Source organism: Zeugodacus cucurbitae, chromosome 4 (assembly GCF_028554725.1).
Source record: "Zeugodacus cucurbitae isolate PBARC_wt_2022May chromosome 4, idZeuCucr1.2, whole genome shotgun sequence".
Lineage (NCBI taxonomy): Eukaryota > Metazoa > Arthropoda > Insecta > Diptera > Tephritidae > Zeugodacus > Zeugodacus cucurbitae.
Window position 1 is genome coordinate 7,438,631 of NC_071669.1, and position 24,417 is coordinate 7,463,047.

At 35.7% G+C, this 24,417-nt stretch overlaps 1 protein-coding gene across 1 annotated transcript; it reads right to left on the minus strand.

The window, feature by feature from the left end:
* Nucleotides 1–16,133: 16,133 nt before the first annotated feature.
* Nucleotides 16,134–23,595, minus strand: LOC105210697 (toll-like receptor 6). Its single transcript, XM_029038130.2, has one exon. The coding sequence runs from the start codon at nt 21,976–21,978 to the stop codon at nt 17,071–17,073; it is 4,908 nt and encodes a 1,635-aa protein (XP_028893963.2). The 5' UTR covers nt 21,979–23,595; the 3' UTR covers nt 16,134–17,070.
* Nucleotides 23,596–24,417: the final 822 nt, after the last annotated feature.

Sequence of the window (24,417 nt, forward strand, 5' to 3'; positions counted from 1 at the left end):
CTAAAATAACTGTAATGCGCAGTTGTGGCAAGTAGATATGTATATATTATGTGTGTAGGGTGAAAATGTCGCATTTTGATGTGTATTATTTCATTTTATACGAAAAAAATTTGTTTGATAAGGCGTGTTTAAATTAAAACTACACGCCGACGGTTAATTTATTTTTAATCAAATAAACTAGTAATTTGTTACAAATAAAATTTTCGCTGCTTGGAGAAAGTGATGAAAAAATTAAAAAAAAATTATAATAAAAATTAAAAAAAAAAATAATAAAAAAAAAATTTATAAAAAAAAAATTATAAAAAAATTTTATTTTTAATAAAAAATTAAACAAAATCTAAAAAAAAACATAATTTTTTTTTTTTTAAATTATCATAAAATAACAACAAAAAGTATATGTATCTTAAAAAACATAGCTGTATACATTTATTCGGCGAGAAAAGCATAAATAAATTTGCATTGTTATAACTAAGAATATATTTTAATAGTAAATATAGCTATGACAGTAAAAAACATCTTAAAAAAATATATAATAAATAAAAAAAATTATAAAAAAATATTTAAAAATAAAAAATAACAATTTTATATAAAAGTTTAAAATATATAAAAAATAATTATAAAAATTATATATAAAGAAATAGATTTAAAGCAATGACATATTAAAAAAAATTCACAAAAACACATAATGCAAAGTTCATTTGCGCGCTTAATTTTTTTATCGCATTATAATACTTTTTATTTTCTTTCACTCACTCAATTGTTGTTTTTTCTTTATTTTATTTTTTTTATTTTAATTTTTTTTTTATTTTATCCATTTCCAACCAACGCAATCATTTGTTATAATTAACATGGCAAAAAATGTGAAATGTGAAAAAAATAACAAACAACCAAATGGCAGCATGGCAAAAAAAATGCTGTGTTCTTCATTCTTTTTTGCAATTTCATATTTAATAATTACTCATTGGCGCATAATTTAAATGAATTGCCAATATAATTCGCAACGCTTCACTGCTCGTTAAACAACTCAACAAAACAAATGCAACAAAGCGAAAAAGTAAATGAAGAATAAAATAAAAAAAAATAAATGACGCGGGGGAGAAATAAAAAAACACAGGGTGAACAATATGAAGTTTTAGCAAAAAATTTTGGGAAAAAAATATTTTCTTATAAATAGTACTTAACGTATTTTATTAAAAAAACTGATTGCGCTGCTTACTAAAAATAATGTTAGCCTAAAAATATTATATACAGGGTGGTCAATGTGAAAATATTTTTTTTTAGAGTAATTACCTACGTAAAATGTTTAGTACAAAATATTTATATTTTTGTAAAAAATGTATGTATTTATTTAAAAAAATACAGAATGTTCCTTATATTTCTATTTATATATTATTAGGAGTTTTCGAAAGGAAAATTTTGCGCAAGATTTACGGACCTCAGAACATTGGCAACGGCGAATACCGCAGACGATGGAACGATGAGCTGTACGAGTTATACAACCGGCGCCGAACTGCGAGGGAAATAGAGGAGTAGCGCGCTCTCATCGATTCGGTTATAACCGGCTAAACGGTTAAACGCCAATTACATACATACATTATTATGTATTGTATAAACCGAATCCACGTTTAAACCGATCATTATGCAACATGAATTCAATATTCTGAAATGTTCCGAAATAAAAGAAAGTTTTAACTCATTCAAGCTTTAAAAATAAGAGATTGTTTTTGGATGCCTCTTCTGTGCTACAAGAGACTATGGAGAGGTGGAATTATGGAAGTAGAGATATTGAGAACCTTTTGAACGTTTGTGAGTACAACGGATTGATCTTAGAGACTTCTTTGGACCAATATAACCTGCCAAAGAGGACTGTTTCAGATCACTTTAAATCTTATTAAGTTAAATAGACAGTTCTTGAGTACCTTTTGAACCTGTGTGAGTACAACGGATTGATCTTAGAGCCTTAAATCTCTGTAAACTAATATAACCTCAAGAGAGTATATATTTTAATGTAAACAGTTCGAGAGATTATTCCCGAAGAGCGGTTTAAGAGTGCGAAAATTTTACTTCTACAGCAGTTAGTGAATTTAATATTTTAAGTGTCTGCACCACCCTGTCTATCTCAAACACTAATTTGCCATATAGTTTACGAGCTCATAAAACCAGATTAAAAAGTAAAGGATTATTATAACACTATATCGTAAGTTAATAAAAACTATGAAATTCGAAAAAAAAAAAAAATTATTTGCATTCGATTTATAATCCCCTATTTACACACACAAATTGAAACAAAAATGTTGTAAGGGGATAAAAACATTGTTTGAGAGAGAGTAAGAGAGTTTGAGGGAGAGTAAGATGAGAAGGGGCGCAAATTAAATTAACTTAAAGCATGATTTGTGCTTTGTATGGAAACAATTTATTAAAGACTGCATGAATCTCTTAGAAAAGTGATTAGAGGGGTGCTGATTTCACTGGTCACATTAGGAGAAAAAAAATCTATCAGAAGACAAAGGACTTGGTGTAAAAATTTAGTTGAATATTTTTAATATATTTATTTAACTTATTAGAATGGATATGGAAGTTTTCTAATTTGTATGAACACCAAAGGGGGTCAAAAGACACCCACTTTATTTGATAATGCAATGCTTATTTTTATACAGAAGCTTTACATATATATTTCTACCACCAAATACTATCGAATTCAACGAAAAGTACCCTTTTGATCACTTCCACCAACTATTCACCAACTTCGTGTGATTAAAAATACTTTTAAATTAAACAATTCATCATTGTAGTCTTATTAAGCTCAATTAAAATTTGACTTTCATCATTTAGCGGTATTTATGTTGAGCATTACAATGTGCTATAAATTTCCAACGCTTGGACTCGCATGTCAGAAATTAATAAATTAAATACACAAAGAAAAAAACAATAACAACAAATTTTTAACGAGCTTTAAAATTCATTTCCACTACTTTCCCATAAAACTGTTAGCTGGAAGCTCATGAGCATGCAACAACAACAATATTGTTAATGCAATGTACTTAAGCGCACGTGCGTGTGTGTGTGCGTGTGCGTGATAGTGCATTAACTTTTTGAAAATGCATATTAAAAGTATTTATTACGACGAATAGCATATTTTATAATTTAAAATTGTAGCCAGCAGTAGCAGGTGAAAGGTGGCAGCCTGACTGAAAGCTAAAAAGTGCAATGCCATTGCATTGCCATGCAATATAATCCTGTCAACAACATACTCATGATATGTGGCAAGCGATAAATGTTGCTCAGAGCATATGCCACGCCTATGTTAAGTGCGTTGCAGCGTGGGCTGCAAGCATAACAAGCTGTTGAGGTGAAAGATCTGTTGATTGTTAATGAGTTGGTAGTGTGGTTATTAACAAGGTAAATACGTGTATATAAATTTTCGCGTATATAATTTAATATGTAGTGATTATGTGGCACTGTATCACCAGTCAGCAGTTGGTTTAAATTTAATGGAATAATGAAGATTTTCCATGACATTATTTCATACTTTTTAATTATCAAATTCATTTAAGTGCATTTCTCAGCTTAAAATTTTCGGCCAAAAAATTCTAAAAAATATTTAAAATAGAATTTAATATTTTTTTTAAGTGGCAACTCTCTGAATCCAACTTTAAAATATTAACCATTTAATAATTTAGCATTACATTTTGACATATTTGTATTACTTTTTTTATAATATTGATAATCAAATATTTTTTAGTTTTTCTTAGGTGGCAACACTACCAAATATTACATATTTACTAAGCAAACCTCAAATACCTTCTTTTTATTGTCTAAAAACATTAATGTTATGTAGTATTTAAATTCTAAGTTGTCAATTTCGAACAGGTGGCAACCCTAGGGAAAATAATTGTGACGAATACGTACACAATTTATATTAAATATAGTAATTACCATTATTTAGTTGCTAGTATTACATAAAAATATTATTTTACTTAAAAATTTTCTATTTGCAAAAAGGTGGCAACCCTGTTCTAGCAAAACAAATATATAGTTGATGATTTTTACTCCAAATATAGAAATCGTGTTTTCAAAACTGTATTTGAATATAAAAAATGTATATAAATAATAAAATTTTTCAAAAACATCTGGCAACCCTACAAAATTTTTTATTTAAAATTCACTGCTTAAACACAATTTAGCTAAGAAACATTAAATATCGACTAAAATTAATTACTGAAAAAAATATTATCGCTTTAACTAATTTGCCATAATACAAAAGTCTGGCAATCCCTTTTAAGGAAATTTGTAAAAATTATACATATTTATGTATACTCATAAACAAAAGCTAGCATATTGGTAGTATATATAGTACATACGTACATATGTAAGTACATGCGAAATTTGTATGAAAGGCATTTAAGCCTGCTGTGCTGTCAGACAATTTGCAATTGATATGCAATTAAATGTGAATCATGCGCGGCATCATATTGAGCAACGCAAAGACACACACAAGCACACACACTCAATATATCAATATTTTTTTTCCTAATAAAACCAGAATTCATACATAAAAACTGTCTATCCAAAAAAAATATCGTTGCTTACTATGTACTTGCCAATTTGTTGCGGCATTTGTGGCATGCAACCACAACAACAACAATATCAGCTGTGGAGTCCACAGCAAAATATCTACTCTGCTTGTAAGTGCAAAAAAACTGTTAGTTTCAAGCAAAAAACTGCTGCTCAGCACGCTTTTACACACATCAAGTGAGCACAAGTGTTGCGTTTAATGGTTACGTATACGCCATGGCCTACTCAAGCACATACAAAAGCGGTACCATTAACGCCACGATTGTGATTTAAATGTCACAAATTTTATTAAACTGCTTGAAATGCGATTGGAAAGTTCATTTCTTGTTATTTGTATCTGCATTTCTCAGTTTCTCTATTCAAAACCAAAATGCAGCGCCTGCAAGTATGCTTCATTAACATTGCATATATGCGCATAGTGTGAAAAAATCCAACACATAAGCCCTGAAAATGCTCGGCAAGCGTCTAACAGACACACTACGCTAGCATTTGTGAAATATAAATGCCAATTTAACAGCTCGCCTTGAAAAAAGCTGCGCACATTACACGTCAGAGATGTGTGATTTCGTATGTGGCATGCCAACTTATGTTGTTGTACTTGTTGTATGCGCATATTTCCACTTCTTACTCATTTACATACATTTGGCGCACTCATTTACTATAATCTTTTGTTGTTTTTTTTCTTCTCTTTTGTTATCAGTGTTAAGCGTTGCAGACAAACACTTTGCTCTTCTATATGGATACATATATATTTTTGTGTAGTAGCTTAGTTGCTCATGTATTTGTTCAATTGTTCGCATTATTCGCTCTATATATGCATGTATATTCCGCATTTGCCATTCAAATGCGTGCGGTGAGCAATAAAAAACGGAATTTTGTTGCTTTCAATCAATTTGCAATTATCCATTTTTAAATGCGCTTAACCTTTATTTGCCGCTGCGTGCTTTGTTTGCTTTTGTCTGTTCTATTTGCATTTCGTGCGGGAACAACGTAAATAACGCGATAAAAATAACGCCAGACAAGGCGTAGTGTAAAAATATTGCGCATTATTAACTCAGACCTTGGATTAAAGCTTTAAATTTTTTCGAGTTTTCTTCGCAGAAAGGTCACCCAAGATTAATTTTCTCACAAATTCTAAAGTTTCAGAAAGTTAAATTCATAGGAAAACTCAATTAGTATAAACAAACTTTGTACGTTACGTTTTGTAACGGTTCGGGTCTTACGGAAGCTACGCTAGATGGCGCTGTTGACGAATATTTTTGAATTTCATACAAAATTATATAAATATATTGTTAAATTTGTCTTATTTTTGTTACAAATGCGACTTTGGTAAGCTGGTTAACATTTCTTTTTGATTTCTTCAAAAAGCTTCTAAAAAGTTTCGTTAAAAAATATAAGGCAAAATAATCAAAGTAACCGAGAGAAAAGATTATATTATGTGCCTTTTATACTCTAGGACTATGTAGTTTTATTATATTAAACTATTGTAACTAAGGCCATAGTTATATGAAGTTACTACTCGAAGAGGACGAGGAAAGAAAATATAGAGAGAAAAAAGTGTTTATAAAGGTTGAAGCTTTAAAGCTTTAAATCTTAATATATATGTGGTGGTTAAGGTGTTATCAAATGAAACACTATTTAACCACTTACTTATTTAAATAAACTTTATTCACACACGAGTAAATCCTATTTACAAATATAATATATTATTTGTTAATACATATAGTTACGGATATATTTAAAGTTGAGCGCAGTAGAACACGTGTGGTCTCGTCGGATGATCAAAAGGAATAGGGCGAATAAGAGAAATGAATATGAGGTGATTAATATTGTAACGGGACTAAATACTTTAGTTGCTGAATACAGTGTTACCAGAAAGGAGTTAATTACAATATTAAGAATAGTTATTTAATTAATCTATTACAATTAGGAGTGATGCTAGTCGCTACAGTACTCCCCTTCTTAAAAAAATTTAAAGTTTTTAAGAAGAATTTTAAATTTTACGAATTATATTGGAATATAAGTGATCTTATTACTAAACATTACTTTAAGATTAGTATGATGAATTTTCTCTGCTGCTGTGGAGGATTCCAATTCGTTTACGTCGTTATCAGCTACGTATACTGGTTTAAGTCTATCCACTGAAATAGATGTCGGGTTGCCTCGATAATCTATGACGAAATATTTGTCGTGGCGTGCGATGACTTTGAACGGTCCTTCGTAGGGCGATGAGAATGAAATTTCAATATGATCATTTCTTACCAAAACATGAGAACAGGTGTTTAACTCTTTAAAATAAAAAATTGATCTCTTTCCATGTCTTGACATTTCTGCAGGTGCGAGATTCTTGAAATGATTGTTTAAATTCTGCAGTAGTTCGGCAGTAGTTATTTGTTTGTTTGTAGGAGCTATGAATTCTCCAGGCAAACGTATTGGTTCACCATATACGAGTTCAGCTGGTGTTGTGCCCATGTCTTCTTTCCATGCTGTTCGAAGACCAAGTAGTACAACTGGTAGAGCGTCCAACCAAGTTTCGCGATGACAGAGGAGTGCTGATTTGAGTTGACGATGAAAACGTTCGACTAACCCATTTGATTGCGGATGATATGGAGAGGTCCTTAGATGTTTAATACCAAGGATCTGCGACAGTGAGTTAAACAGTTTGGACTCAAATTGTCGTCCTTGATCTGATGTAATTCGTTTTGGTACACCGTACCGAGCGATCCAGTGGCTGAGTAGTGCTCGGGCTACTGTATCTGCTGTTCCGTTTTCCAGAGGTATTGCTTCCGGAAAACGTGTGAAACGATCGATAATCGTTAGGCATTGATTAAATCCTTTAGAATTTGGTAGAGAAACCAAGTCTATATGTATGTGCTCAAATCGTTGTGAGGGTGCTTGAAAAGTGGCGATAGGCGTTGAAACGTGTCGTTGAACTTTGTTACGTTGACAGTCGATGCAAGCTTTTGCCCATGTGCGACAGTCTTTGTTTATAGACGGCCATACAAATCGTTTGTTCAAAAGCTTTTGCGATGCCTTGATTCCGGGATGTGCCAGAGAATGTAGAGAGTCAAATATGCGTTTTCTAAGTGATACTGGTACGTATGGTCGTATAGATCCAGTAGTAATATTACAGTACAAGGCTGGTTCATTGGCATCTGTCTGTATTTTCTGCAGTAAAAGTGATGTTGACGGATCGCTGAGTAGTTGTTGCAATTCTGTGTCGTGTTGTTGAGCTGTTGCTAGATTTTGCGTAGTGACTGATTCCGAAATCGCGTTGACGCGGGAAAGCGTATCTGCAACGATGTTCTGGTGTCCTGAAATGTGTCTGATATCCGAAGTAAATTGACCGATGAAATCCAAACGACGGAACTGCCAAGGCGAGGCTCGTTCTGTGCGTTGTTGGAAAGAATGCTGTAGTGGCTTATGGTCAGTAAAGACGATTACGTGACGTCCTTCGAAAATGTGTCGAAAATATTTGACGGCTTCGAATATTGCATGTAGTTCGCGATCATATGTAGATAGTTTCTGTATTGATGGTTGTAGCTTTTTACTGAAGAATGCCAATGGTTGCCAAGTGTTATTGACATATTGCTGTAGAACAGCGCCTATGCCGTGTTCGGAGGCATCTGTAAAAATGGCCCATTGTGTGCTTGAATCTGGATGCACCAGTAATGTTGTTTCAGCTAGAGCTTGCTTAGCTTTGTTGAACGACGTTTGAAGTTCTTTGGTGCATTCTATCTTTTGCGAGTTTTTTACGTTTGGTCCTTCCAGCAGTGAGTTTAGTGGTGCGAGAATTTCGGCCGCTTGTTTGATAAATTTCCTGTAAAAATTTATTGTACCAAGAAATCTTCGTAAACTTTTGATAGTAGTAGGAAATTCAATACTTAGGATAGCGTTAACCTTATCTTTTAATGGCGTGATACCATTTTTGTTGACTGTGTGGCCCAAAAATTGTACCTCGGTTAGACCAAAATTCGATTTCGTGGAATTTATGACTAATCCAAAATCTTGAAGGCGGTTAAATAAAATTTCAAGATGTTGCAAATGTTCGTGCTCGTTGGCTGAAGCTACCAGGATGTCATCGATATATACGAATATAAATGGAAGATCTCGTGTAACTTCATCGATGAACCTTTGGAACGTTTGGGCTGCGTTTCTTAGACCAAAGGTCATATAAGGAAACTCAAATAGTCCAAAAGGCGTTATAATGGCCGTTTTAGGAATGTCTTCTGGTGCGACCGGGATTTGGTTGAATGCGCGAACCAAATCTATAGTTGAAAAAATGTTTTTTCCATGTAGTGTAGCGGTAAAGTCTTCGAGACAGCGTACGGGGTATTTATCTGGAATTGTGCGAGCATTTAGACTGCGGTAGTCCCCACATGGTCGCCATCCTCCAGTGCTTTTTGCTGTAAGATGTAATGGTGATGACCATGGGCTGTTCGAAGGTCGAGCTATTCCCAGTTTGATCATGTTATCAAACTCTTGGCGTGCAGCTTGAAGTTTATCCGGTGGTAAACGACGTGCTTTGTTCGTCACTGGTGGTCCGTTGGATGTGCGTATGTGGTGGAAAGTGTTGTGTTTCTTCCCTCTTGTTACACCATCTGGATTTGTTATATCAGGAAATTTACGTAGTAATTTGTGATATATCGTGTTATGTTGGATTGCTCGAATGGAAATCGTGTCCGTTACGGGAGCAATGAGTGCAGGTGATGTTAAACCGGTGCGTCCGTCGAGTAGACATTTTCGCTTGAGGTCGACTAGTAAGTCAAAGTGACTCAGGAAGTCAGCCCCAATGATTGGTTTCGTAACATCGGCGATGATGAAATGCCACGAAAGATCACGGCGAAGTCCTAGATTGAGTGACAATAGCCTTTTTCCATACGTGTGGATAATAGAGCCATTTGCTGCTTGTAGCGAGTAACCAATTGTTGGTGTTGTATTTCTCGACCATTCTTTTGGGAAAACCGACAGATCGGAACCTGTATCCACCAAATATTGTGTACCAGAGGTTCGATCTCTAATGTTAAGACGGTGAGAATTTTGCTGAGAATCACTGCCCGTCATTAGCGATTCTCTTGTGCGTTTCCCGAAAATGTGCAACCTTGTTTGCACCGTATAGCGTTTTTACCGTATTTCGCGTGGTAGTAACAAAACCTGTTAGAGCTCAGCCGACGTTGTTGGGAATGGCTACGTGACCTCTGATTGTTGTGCTGTCGTGTGTTTGATCTAGATTCCCGTTTGTTAATAACGGCTGATAGGGCTGCTAACTGTTTGGTTAAGTCCGATATTTGTTGGACTATGTCTACGTCGTTACTGTTGTTGGTGCTTTTGGAAACCAATGTAGTGGTTTTGGAAACTGATGAAACGTACATACCTTGTAAGATCTCGTGGAGCTTGTCTGCACTAGCGCCTAGATTTTCCAACGTTGTGTGTGTTTGTAATGCTAATATGGCGCGAGTGTCCTTTGGTAAAGCGGATAACCATTTGGCCTTAAGTACATCTTCGTCGACTCCCGGAACCAGCGCTTTGAGATGGCGTAGGAATTGTGATGGCGTGCGATCGCCAATCTCCTCACCATCAAGAAGTTGTTGTAACTTCGCTTCCTTCGATTTAGAAAAACGGCTAATGAGTGCCATTTTGAGTACAGTGAAAGGTGTTGATATTGGTGGATCAACTATGATGTCTTCCACTTCTGCAGCATGTCGCGAATCGAGGATTGAAACCACGTGGTAAAATTTGTCAGAGTCTCTTACCACTCCCAGGATTCTAAATTGTGCTTCGATTTGGGCGATCCACAGCGATGGCTTGTCAGGATTAAACTGTATAGCTCGAATGACGTTAGACGTTGTTTGTGATGGTTTCCTGTCTTCGGAATAGTCTTCCGATGGTGACTGCTTTACGTTGGTCATCTTGGTACCTAGTTGGTACTGGTGTTATGTGACGGTTTTAGTGTTCTATAGCTCAAGCCGCGTGGCGTATAAATCACGTTGATTATGGATTCTGCGTCGGTCGTCAGCTTCGATGAGAGCGTCACCAATGTGCGATGATATTGTGCAATTATGCTTTCAACGTCTTGCGTCGATTATACTTTTTTTCGTCGGGGTCACCAATGTGGTGGTTAAGGTGTTATCAAATGAAACACTATTTAACCACTTACTTATTTAAATAAACTTTATTCACACACGAGTAAATCCTATTTACAAATATAATATATTATTTGTTAATACATATAGTTACGGATATATTTAAAGTTGAGCGCAGTAGAACACGTGTGGTCTCGTCGGATGATCAAAAGGAATAGGGCGAATAAGAGAAATGAATATGAGGTGATTAATATTGTAACGGGACTAAATACTTTAGTTGCTGAATACAGTGTTACCAGAAAGGAGTTAATTACAATATTAAGAATAGTTATTTAATTAATCTATTACAATTAGGAGTGATGCTAGTCGCTACATATACATACTAGTTTCTCGAAGAAGATCAGACCCTTCTCGAATTCGCACTCGAATTTGTTACTAACTCACCTATTTTAGCTAGATTAATCTTTGAATTGTATAGAGGAGAAAGAGAGAGAGAAGGAATAGAGAGTTAGGGAGAGAGATTGTGAAACATAAAAAGAGAAAAAAGAAAGTGTATTGTAAAATTTTAATTCAGAGAGAGCTTTCCTAATTTTGCATATACAATTATCCCAAATTTCATATAAAATGTTATAGCCCCTAAAAATCGTATATCAATTATTTGCATTATAATTTTATATCTCAGTTGGCTTCAAAAAAGCTTTATATAACCCTCATTCCATTACTATAGTTGAGAAATTTTCAAACTCAAACTCTTGAAATGGCAATAGAAGTAAAATATCAGAAATTATCATCCGAAACTCGAAAGTCTCTCTAACTCGAAGTTTTTTTGTGGATTATGGTGATTCGAGTTATATATATATTATATATATGTCATATTAAATCTGAAGCTGTAATTGTTTACTCCACTTTATAAGCTTCATGCTCAACACATCGTGTTGGTAAAGAGCTCTTTGAGAAGTTTTTCCATAACAAAAATTACTATTGTCTGTTGAAAGGCTAATCCTATTAATACATCTGTTCTGGAGAGGCGCTCAAGTGTCCGTACAACACGTTCACCGCTGCCATATAGTATATAGAAAATATATAGTATGTACTTGGTATTCCTTACCTTCCAGCATTTCGAACACCACATCAAGTAAGAACCCCTATACACAAAATCTGACGCAACTCTTTCAGAATATTTTTTTAATAACTCCATTTCGAATAATTTCTTACATTTTATTTGTTCACTTCGAATTGCATATTTTAACTATTTTGTGTGTTCATTTCTTTTCATTTATTTATTATCGATTTAATTTGTTTTGTCATTATCATTAATATGTACGTAATAATATAAGATCATACTTTTTACAAAAAAGAAAATTTAAAACGCACTTATTTAGTAGTTAAACAACTTAAGTTTATATTATTATTAATATTTAGTTGTAAGTATATATATATAAGTATTGTATCATTTAATTCACATTTTCGCTTATGACTTAAGTGTGTGTGTCGAGTGAGTCGAGCTTTGCTAATTTAATTTTATTATTATTTTATTACTATTATACGATTCTGCAGTATTCTTATTTATTTATATAAGTCCTCACACTCTCTCTCGCGCACGCTCGATCCCTTCTCCTACTATTACTTAATAGCGCTCGCTCGAACTCGCTTACACTTCGCATATTATAAATAGGAACTAAAAAGCGAATAATTAGGATTTTGTTTTGTATTACAAATACAACACTGCATGTGTTGGCGTTATAGCATTTAAAAAATATTAATATTGATTTGAGTTGTGTTGAAAATAATTAAGAAGAATTTATTTATTTTTATTTAATTTACTGTTTTTTTCACATGCTTTATTTGAGCGCGTCTTTTAGAAATCATAATATATATCAAGCCTTTCAAAAGCTTACAGCATCAATTTATATACATATTTACAGTACAAAAATATTTTACCCACAAAATTTGCTGTACAAAAATTGTTGAAATGTGTAGTCTAGTAGCAATTGTAATACTAAATAAAAATTGTATTAAGTGTACTTAGTTACTTTTCTATCAATTCGTTGCTTGCGAATATTTTATTTCCATTCTCACATACTTTTCTTGCTATTCACAGACTTGCTTAATTATTTGTAAGATACTTTAAGTTATTTTTATATAAGTGAACACACTCAAGCGATTTTGTGCAAAATATTTTTTAAAAATTGTATATAGTTTGATTCAATAAAATTTTTCAACATTTTGCATTACTCATTTTTTTTAGAAATGGAAAAAATAATTATTTCGACCACAAATTTGATTTCAAGAAATAAATGTTGCCTACATACAGGCGCATTGTGAAATTTAAGCTAATTCACACACCAATATGTACTTCAGAGTGAGTAGAGAAACGGTTAGAGCTTTGGAAAACTCAAAGAAACACGGTTTCTGAACAAATAAATCGCGTTCAATTATAGTAGATTAGTTTTAGTAATGGTTTGAAGTTATTTAGATTTCATGAGCAAAGGAAAGTTGACAGGAACTACCCTAGATTTCGCATTGTTTCATATCTACTTCTAGGCTATTCGAATTTATGAGAATAAAAATGTTCAAACCCATGGTAATTACTAAAATACGTAGATCTACAAAATTAAAGAGTCAATAAAAATATGATAACTTGTATTTAATGTGTTTTTCACTCCACAAACAAGTTTTTCTTACAAATGATAATCAAATACTCAGCTTTGACGTATTGAAAAAATAAGTTTTTTTTATTAAAAAAATACTAAATCAAATTAAATAGCGCCTAAAAAATTGCTTAATTGTTTTTCTTAGCAACAGTTATTATTTGTAAATTACTAATTACATTTTGTTGATTGCTGTAACTAATTACAGCGAAAACAAATTGCTAGAATATTAAAAAAAAAAACACTTAAATTCTTAAAATAACAGCGAATTCTATACAATGTTATTTTATAACCACTTTAGACGAATTTTTTAATAGAATATTTTTTAACATTTTGTATAGAATATTTTTAAATGCAATTCGTCGAAGTGGCCACAGCAATGCGTGTGTAAGCCACAGCAATTGCGCTTTCTCAGTTAGCTAAAAAAAATGATCACTATTTTTAAGGGCAATATTTGCGCATTTTATGAATAATTTTTTATTTTGCTTTTTTTTTCTGCGCACATCTATTTTCGCTAATTTTTTTGCTGCATTTTTGTGGTTTACTTTTAGCTCACATGTGTTTGTTTTTACACTCCGTCTAGCAGCTAACTAATTAAATTATTTTCAAGTGCAGAATTATGCTAGTTTTTTTTCTATTTTGTTTGCTATTTTTTGCACTTAAAATATATTTGTGCTTTCACAAGCGAAAAATAAATAAACCACATAAAAATATAAAGTAATTCGACAATGCACATGAATTATTTAAAAGCATTTGTGTTCAGCGGCGGGAAAAAAGTGAAAATTAGTTTTGCGTAAAGCAGTAAGGATTTTAAATTTGTTTAAGCAATATTTAATTGTACAAAGTATTATACAAGTTTAATTTAGCACGCTAAAGTTTGTTAATCGTATTGCTAACAACGGTTTAAATTTTAAAATAAATTTTAAATGTCAAATTTTAATGGACCACATCGCCTAATTGTATGCTACGAAATAAGTTAATGAGCTTTTGCAAATGTATTTCATAAATTTGGAAAATATCGGAAATGTAATGACTACTCTCCGTATTTTTTTTACATAAAAAATAAAACAGTACGAATTATTTTACAGAGTGTTTGCAATATCAGTTAGATTTAGTGGAAGAAAACTCCCTCAAAATGCCATAAACATAAGTAAGATCAATAGATTATAGAAGTGGTTTAATAAAAATTTTCTTTCCTCTGATATTCAGACCGAAAGAAATATGAAAATTTGGGATTTAAATGGTTTTGCGCCTGAAAGTTGGCTTTAAAAATGAATTTCTAATATTGCATTGGAAGTATAGAAATTTCAGTAAGCCTTATCTTTTTACAATTTTCATGTTGTCAGCGAAGATATTTCTAGGAAAATTTTAAATGGTTATACGCCTAAAAGTATGCTAAATAATGCATATGCTAAATATGTATGCGAAATAAATTCTCAATCTTATATTGGAAGTATTGCAGATTTTACGTAGAAACCGCTTTAAATTCAGTTGTAGGTTTGAAACATTGAAAAAATATTTATTTAAAAGAGCAAAATATTGCCTTAGAGGGATTTTTGAAGTACATAAATAAATAATATGAGATCATATTCAAATATTAGAGAATTTTAATCATATTTTAAAAATTGTAAATTAGAGGTCATAAAGCAATACTAAGAATTGTTTTCAATGGAAAATATCAGTACAGAATTAGGTTTCAAATGTTTCATAAACGAGTTGTCTAAGGTGAATGGCGAATAATGTACGAAAATAAGTTTGGATCCATCATGCATTGGACTTTACTTGGTAGTAATTTTACTTCAATTAATTGCAGCGAAGAACAGATGAATTTCCTTAACTCGAATCACCATAATCCACAAAAAAAAACTTCGAGTTAGAGATACTATCGAGTTACGGTGGATAGTTTATATGAAATTTGACTTCTGTTGCCAATTCAAAAGTTCGAGTTATGGAGAACTTCGAATTATAGAAGTTCGAGTTATGGAAGTTCAACTGCATAATAATAATAAAATAAATATTTGGAAAAAAATAAATGTGGTAGAAACTAACATTTTAGAAAGGCTGGAGATACTGACAGTTGATAACTCAACTAAAGTGCATTGAATTAAAATTTTATTTCGCGAAAAAAATATTTTCCAAAAAAAAATTGTTAAAAAAAATATTCATCAAATACTAAAAACATAAAAGATTTTACAATCTACGTCATATTTTGCCAGTAGATATTTCGCACAGCTTTTGATTTCAATCACCCCAAAAAGTATGCAATGACTATTAATTTTGCCTACATTTAGGCGATTTTTTTTTTTAATTTCGCCATTAAGCCGGATAAAATCGTACTTTTGTAGCAAATTGCGAAATCTATAAACGTTTTGTGCTCTTTTGTTAGAGTTTTCACATAAATTGTTATTGAGAATTCATTCAAGAAAGATTTATGACTTCCGAAAATAGTTTTTTGTGCCTTTGTTTTTACTTTTTCCAATCTGTGCTGAAAAATCTTAAACGCTAGATGAGAAAAGTACTAAAAATATAAAATTAACCAATGATTAAAGTCACTTTCAGTGAAATGTTATGGCCTAGCGAATATTTCCAACAATGTGAATTTCCATAAAAAATAATTTTTAATTTTCATATTCCAATTTTAAATTTTTTTCTTAATTAACAAAAATCTAAGCACCTTGATTTTTCACCATCAAACTTATGCTTCTCTAAAAATTTTACCAAATCAAATGAAGAAAACAAATTTTTTTTTTTAATTTTCTTTAAGCGCCAATAATAGATACTCAACTTTATTTTGCATTTTTTACTTATATTATTTTCAATTGTCTTTGTTTTTTAATAATTAATATTTATAAGAAACTTAAACGTAATAACTAATTTTATCAGTCTATTTAACAATTTTAATTTTTTTTATATTTAAATTTTCCAAACTTTATCGTTTTGCTATTTTGAAGTCCAAAAAGAAATCAATTAACTTTAAATATATAAATATATATACAATAAACACGCACAAGCACACGCACACAAGCACGCTTATTAACTGCTATATATAGTAAATGCTAATACTAGTGAAAATTATTCAATTTATTTTTTGTTTTTATTTTTTGTTTCTGTTTTCAGTTTGCTTGCCTCGCTTTGCTAAGTGCTTAGATGTTAGGTAATAATTTAAGTTTTAATTTAATAATTATAATTTAAGTAACTAGAACTAGTTAGCAATTTTACGTAGTTTGTTTGTTTGCTTTGTGTGTTTTGTGGTTGTTGTTGTTTTACTTTATTTTTTGTTTTGTTGTGGTTTAAGTTCGTTAAGTTTATGTTTTTATCTGCAACTTTTTACATATTGCAAAGTGTCATACTTCAGTACATGCCACTGCCTAAGCGTGCTACGGCAAGTGTGCTTAACAATTCCCTCTTTCACTGCCTACATACAAGAACTACTAGTTGCCTGACTGCCTGCTTACATATACATATACACATATATATGTATGTGGTGCATGCAGTCGTTTAATTAAATTCACTGGTTGCACAGTCTGTCACTGACGCATTGACGCGCTCTACATATTTCTTATACTAACACAGACACACACAAATTTAAGCACTTACTAATACAGACACACACCCACAGACATACACACTTAAAAATACGTACAATTCATTCATTGCTCGTTTGCTAGGCAAATGGTTTATGGCTCGACCGCTTACACATTCAAGCAGACCGCCATGCGCGTCTTACCGCCCGCAATGCCGCCACCTAAATCCAGTTGTTGTTACGCCCACAGTGGGCCATTCAGTGCGGCGCTCTCGTTCAGCGATAAACTCGATTCGTAGTGTGCTAGCTGTTCGGTTGGTTGACGACTGCCGCTACCCGCTGAGCTGGTGCTATTGTTACTGCTGTTGGTCACGCTGCTGCTGCGGTCGCTATTGTTGCTGCTATTGCTGCCGCTGCATGGAGGCGCTGCAGCGGCTGCTGCTGCCGTCGACGGCGTCGCTGCTGTAGCTGACAGCTCTTTAGTCGCGCTACTGCTAGCCGTGCCACAGCGACAGCTGATGCCATCATCGCTGGCGGCAGACGCATGCTTGCGCGCGCCACAATTGCACGGCTTCTTGCAGTTATAACTGTTGTAGCAAGCGCCACTGAGTGTGCCATTAGGCGGCGCTGTGAAGTTCGACGAGAAGCTGGGATGTAGACCACCTTTGGTGACGCGTTTCTGTGTACCCACGGTGCAGTTGTCGCAATTGTTACTGGCGCTTAGCTTCTGCTTGGCGTAGTCGACGCTATCGTAGGTGGGCGCATTGCCGCTCACATGTCCATTGCTCAACGCGCCCAAGTAAGCGGGCACCGCGTACTCGTGCTGCTGATGTGCGCGCAAATGATGATGATGGTCGAGCGTTTTGGCGCCACCGCCGAGTCCAATGCATCCCATGCCGCTGCCGGCGCCGCCGATGTTGAAATCATTTTTATGCATTTTATGTGAGATTTCATTGATCGTATTGAATTTGCAGGCTGCAGTGGCGGTGGGTATTGGCGCATAACCGCGCGCACCAACGCCGCAGTCATTGATGGTCGCATAGTTGTTGCAGTCAGCGTAATGCGCCTTGTCTACGCCAATGCCCGCACCGCTGAGATGTCCATTTGGCAGTCCAACCCCACCACCACCAACTGTGCCATTACCGCCTGCGGGCTGGTATTCGTGCGCTGAAGCGTAAATGTTCACGGCTGAGCGCGTGGCCAGACAATTGGCGGTCATTGGTCGCTTGCGTATGTGCGGCAGTGCGATGCGTAGTTTCTGCCAGAATTTCTTATCGTCCCATTCCAGACAGGTGCTCGTACGCAAGTAATGACGCATATCCATATCGATGTCGCGTTGCGGCAAATCACCGTAGAGAATGAAGACCAAACGCTTGCGTCGCTTCACCATCTCATGCAATGCTGATTTATATTCGAAACGTGTCCATTCGTTGTAGAGGAAATTCTTCGATAACACGACCACAAACTGCTTGGCGCTCTCCGCCGCCTCGATAATGGCATCCGTTACATACGCATTGATATTCACATCACGATAATGCAAACACAAGCGATAGCCAATGTCATGTTCCAGCGTCTGTGCCAATATTTGATTAACGAAGTGCTCATCCTGCAGGCTGTAGGCAAAGTATGCGTCGCACAGACGATCCTTGTCCAACGACTCGACGAAACCGTGCGCATTGCGGCCAGTATAACACATGTTGAGCAGACAATTTGTATGAGCCCACAGCTTGAGCTCGTGGCGATAGCAGAAGACGGCCAGGATGAGCACGAAGAAGCCGACAAAGGCACATGTGGCGACCAGCAGTAGTGGTAGTAGATGTTCAATTTCGCTGGCATGTGCATACGTGGTGACCTCATCGCCGCGTAGCGTACACTTCGTACCGTTTTTTTCGCGCAACACGCTTGTGGCATTGTTGTAGACACAGGAGACGCGTGCTGCATCGACAATCTTCTCGGCGGTTTGTGCGAGGTAGCTGCGGAAACGCATCAAGTAGCTGCACTCGCAGCTCCACTGATTGTCGGCGAGCCCAATCTCCACTAAGTACGGGTTAAGTGCAAGTTGCCAGACCTCAAAGTGCATCAGGCGATTGCCGTCGAGACGGAGCACCTCCAACTTACGCAGCGCCTGAAAACTGCCATTACCAACAGTCGCTATGCGGTTATTTTGTAGGTAGAGCTCACGCAGATTCTCCAGATTGTTGAACTCATCGCCACGTACCTCGGTGATGTGGTTGTCCTCGAGATGTAACACCAATAGTCTGCGTAGACCGCTGAAGGTGGTATTATGCAGATACTGCACATTGGAGTTGTTGACGTAGAGCACAGCGAGATTTTTGCGTCCCAGAAAGGTATGGCCTGCTAGCTCGACAAAGTTATTACCATCGATGTACAGCTCAGTGGTGTCCATGGGCACCTTACGTGGCATTTGCGAGTAGCCAGCGCCGGAGCATTCCACAATATTCGTCGACCAGGTCTGATCGTGGAAGCAAGTACAATTTGTCGGACAGGTCATCTCACAGTCACAAGCGTCGAACTCACAGCAATGGCAGACCGCAAAGCAGTGTGTCTTGTAAGTACACAAGAAATGCTTGGGCTCTGCATCGATGAGTGGTATGTAGGCGCGTTCACGATTATTCAGCAACTTACAGTAAATGGTCTCCAAGTCCATAATACGTGGATACTGCCGCGATTTAATGTGATTGATCTTCTGCAGCCAGTCGATATTACAGTCGCAGGTGAAGGGATTACCGCCGATGTAGAACTCAGGCAGCGAACGTAGCTCATGTACTGGGAGAATGCGTAACGATTTGATGTCCAGCGTGCTAATCTGATTGGCGTAGAGATCAACGCGTGTCAAATTGGACTTATGCATGAAAGTGTCCGGATCAACGATGTGTATGAGATTGTCGTTGAGGAACAGCAATTCAATGGAGTTCGGTATTGAGGAAGGTGAAATGCGTTGTATCTGATTGAAGCTCGCATCCAAAGTCTGCAAACGTATTTGCGTATCCAGGCTGAAGCGATTGGAGAGCTCACCCAAACGATTTTTATGCAGATCCAACCATTGTAGCGTATTTGGTACGTGCGCATAGTCGAAGTGCTCCAAACGATTGTCCGAGATATTCAACCAGAGCAATGAAGGCATATTGCTGAATAAACCGTTAATTTCGCTTAAGTCATTGCCATCCAAACGTATCGCTTGTATGCTCGAGGTCATCTCAAATGCGCCAGGCTCCACCACAGCAATGCGATTACGTGCGAGATTGAGTATCTGCAAGCTAGGCAAATCTTTGAAGGCGTTCATGGTTATATTCTCCAAGAAGTTGCCAATCAAACGCAGACCATAGAGATTGCCCAAACCTTTGAAGGCGTTATCCTCCAACACAGTAATCATATTCTCACCTAAATCCACTGTGCGCAATAAACGCATATTTCTCAAAGCTAAGGGTACCGTCTTCAATTGATTGCCATTCAAATTGAGATCCTGTAGGGAACTGCAATTGCGGAAGGCTTCTGGATGCACGCCAATCAAAGCATTATTGTCCAAAGAGAGCAGTGACAGTACATAGAGCCCATTGAGCGCATAGGCATCCAAGTATTTGAGACGATTATGTGAGAGCAGCAGTGTATGTAGATTATTCATAGGGGCAAATGTATCGGCTGCGATATTCTCCAATTGATTGTGACGCAGATTTAAGATCTGTAGTGTGTAAAGATCGGTGAAAATTTCCGGTTCCAATTTGGTGAGCTTGTTGTGCGCCAAATTGAGTAAGACCAGACGAATGAGCCCCACAAATGTGCTGCGATCGATCCAAGTCGAGGTGATCTGATTGTGCGACAGATCGAGCGCTTGCAATTGATCGAGATTGGAGAAGAGTTTCGGTGACAGCACGCTAATCGAGTTGTTTTGCAAGTATACCTCCTGTATTGTGCCAGCTTGCTCGGTGAAGAGCTCTGATGGTAAGGCAACAATTTTATTGGAACTGAGATTGAGTATCTGCAGATTCTTGAGACCACTCAAAGCTTTATCGGCAATCATAGAGATCTCATTATTGTTCACTTGCAGCACGCGCAAACGGCGTAGCGTGCCGAAACCGTTAGCGGGCAGCAGCACAAAATGATTGTACGACACATCCAGTATCTCCAAATCCAAATTGCAGCTGGTGTTATTGACGCTGCTGGCGGACTGTTGACGCTTCGTGGACACCTCAGGTGTTGCGACCGTCGAGTGCTCTGCGTTAGCTGACTGCTCACGTGTACGTTCACGAAAACCCAACTCATTCACATCCTGCAAACGATTCTCGCTCATATTCAGCGATGACAAACCACTCAGTGCACAAAAGATATTATCCGGCAAGGACCAAATATTATTCGATGACAAGTCCAAACGTTCCAAATTCTTGACCACCGCAAATGCGTCCGCCTCAATGTCGAAATTAATGGTGGGCCAGAGTATGTTATTTGTGCGCACTGTGAGATTGCGTAACTGCGACAAACCTTCGAGCACATGCCGATTGAACTTGGCCAACTTGCAGTACTCTATGGAGAGCTCCTGCAGACGCACCAAATGCGCAAAGGAGCGCGCCTCCAGCGAACTCTTCGCCATAATTTCATCATTGCACAGCACATGCAATGCCACCGTATGTTCGGCGGGTATCACACTGAAATTGGTCGTATCGAATTCACTATTGACCGTACGCAGATTGCAGGTGAGCGCAATCTCGGGATTATCCGGCCCAGCGGCGGGTAAAAAATGGCAATCATCGGGCGCGTCATAGCGTGGATCCTGCGCTGCCGAGCCGGCTAACATGCCGCCTGCCATGCCCGGCTGCAGATTGGCACCGCCATAATGTGTCGCCGTAGGCGGTTGTGGCAACTGTGAATTGGTAACGCCCGCTTCGCCCATAATGGCGTTCGAGTGTTGCTGATGTTGCACTTGCTGCTGCTGCGATTGCTGTTTTGTGTTTGTTGTCGCTTGCTGTTGCTGTTGTTGCTGCTGCTGCAAGCTAGGCGCTTGTTGCATCAACTGTTGTTGCTGTTGCATATTGCCGCCAGCTATGAACGCGAGCAGCACGATGACTAATGTGGCATTTTGGTAGAATTTTTGTGCGCTTTGTTGTTTTTGTAAATAGTAGTAGTTGGCCATTGTGTTGTAGTAATTTAATTAAAAAGTGCAGTGCAATTTGAAAAAATAAATAGTGAATGTTGCAAGTAGATGTGATTTTTTGTGTGTGGAAATGTTGTTGTTGTTGAAGCGCGTATTTGCGTTCGATTTGAATTTGGCCTCAAATGCTTGCAGTTATGCTTTTAATTGTTGTTTGGCGCATTGTTGTGCGTTTATTTTTTTCCTTTTTTTGTTGACTATACACAATTTGTTGCACACATAACGGTGCACTTGCCACTTGCACTTTGTAGTGTTAATGTTTTTTGTGAATTAAAGAGTCGCGATTTGCATAGCTTTTGCTTTAATATGCATTATTGAAGCATTTTTTGCAATTTCTGCTTGCAACACATACGTGCAACATGCCGTTTTTAGTGTTTAAATTAATATTTTTTTTTACTTTTTTTGCCTTATGCGTTTTGTTAAACCGTTTTTGAGTGTTTTATATTTTATTTAATGCTGTAAATTTACAATAAATTTTATAATTTTTTTTTTATATTTTATTGCAATATTTAATTTTTTTTTATTTTTTTTTAATTTTTGCAACAGTTAATTTTTCAAATATTTTACTGCTTATTTGCTTAAATTGACTTTTTATTTTTTTGTTGTATTTTTTTTTAATTTTTTACATACAACTTTATTAATTTTCCACTCAGCTTTTCGTTTCGTTAAAGTTCGCTTGCCACACAAGTATTTTTCGCTTAATTTTTCTCGAAGTATTTTTCGTCTTTAATTTTGGCTTTGCCACTCGCTCGTTCATTCGCCCACAAAAGCACCAAAAAGCCAGTACAAAACCGTGCAAACTTGCTTAGATTTCGTCGTCGTTGTACGCCTTCGTGTCGTGTACTTTAGTCGTCTGCCACTGCCGTGTATGCTTTTAGTCCTTTGACCGTTAGATTTTTGCTATTTTCGGCATACACAAGCGTTCGTTTAGTTCGTAAAATTTTTGCACAAAAACACACATTCCCAAATTTACAACTTGCCACAAGGCATGTGTATACTTTTTTTCTTCCGGAAATATATACACTCACTGTCGACCGCTGACAATCAATTGTGTTTGTTCGTTTCGTTGGCTTTCTACCACACCAATGTTATCGAGTATACACACACATTTAAACAAATCAAATTAAATGCTAATAAATTTTCATTTGTTGTGTGTTGCAAGTAGCAAGTGGCTTGCTGCTCAACACTCGCGGCGTGGCATTTATGAGAGTTCCAATTTGTGGATACCAAATAATAGGCAATACACTTCGGCTACTCGGCTGCTGATTGCTGTGCGTTCATCACGTGAATTTTTGCGTTTGTTTGTTGTAAAATTTTGTTGTTAAGTAAAGACGCGCCCGTAAAATTTGTGTTTTTTATTATTTAGTTGCTTTTCTTATAATTTTTGTAAACTAAATATTTTTCACTTTTTTTCTAATTTTTCGCAATTTCATTTAACTTATTTTCAGCTTCTTCTTGTACACGCTTGCTTTTCACTGTATTCCAATTGTATTTTGTCATATATGTGCGAATATAATGTTGCTTTTTGCTCTGCGCGTTCGTTTCAAATAACTACACTTAACTAACGTGTTTACGTGTCCTGCACATTGGCATTCTAATTGAAGACTGAACTGCTCGTCGCACGGAGGCAACCTTTTATAGTACAAAGTAGCAGAGTCACAAAGTTACTGAGTGCCCCGTGTATTGTTATACGCCGAAAATGAGCGGCGATAGCAGAGTTGAACGACGCTCCTCACTTTAGCTCCTCGTAGCTGACATACCCATTGGTTGTATGTGCGCCTATTGGAGTTGAATTGCTGGCTGTGAGAGTCAGCTGCACAAGCGACCAACATTTTGAATTAATAATAGAGCTCACACATATAGCGGAGAGTGAGCGTAAATGTAGATAGCAGAGCGCATTGCCTTTTGTTGTGTTTTTATGGCAAAAGGACTCTGAGGGCAGCCTCGTGCTGCAGCAGCATGCTTATAGCCACTTTTAGTAGTAACACAGTTGAGATATTTTCACTGAATTGCTCTCAGAGCGCACTGAAGTAGACTTATTAGTAGAAGTAAACAAGACTGTTGTTGTTAAATGACATTTGCAGGGAAGTTTTATGGCGCCAATTTGACTTTTTATAAAATAATTTATATTTAATAATCCAATTTAATTTGATTTTTTTTGATATTTTTAATATTAATAGCAGTTGAATTATAATTTTATATTTTTTTTATTTATTCAATAAAATTTTAGTTTACTTATTATAGTCATAAGTTACATATTTTTTTATAAATTTTATTTTTATTATTTAGAAAATAATTTTCTTCAATAACTAATTTTTCTTTTAATTTAATGTATTAAAATTAAATGTATTAAAATTAAAATTAAAATTAAAATTAAAATTAAAATTAAAATTAAAATTAAAATTAAAATTAAAATTAAAA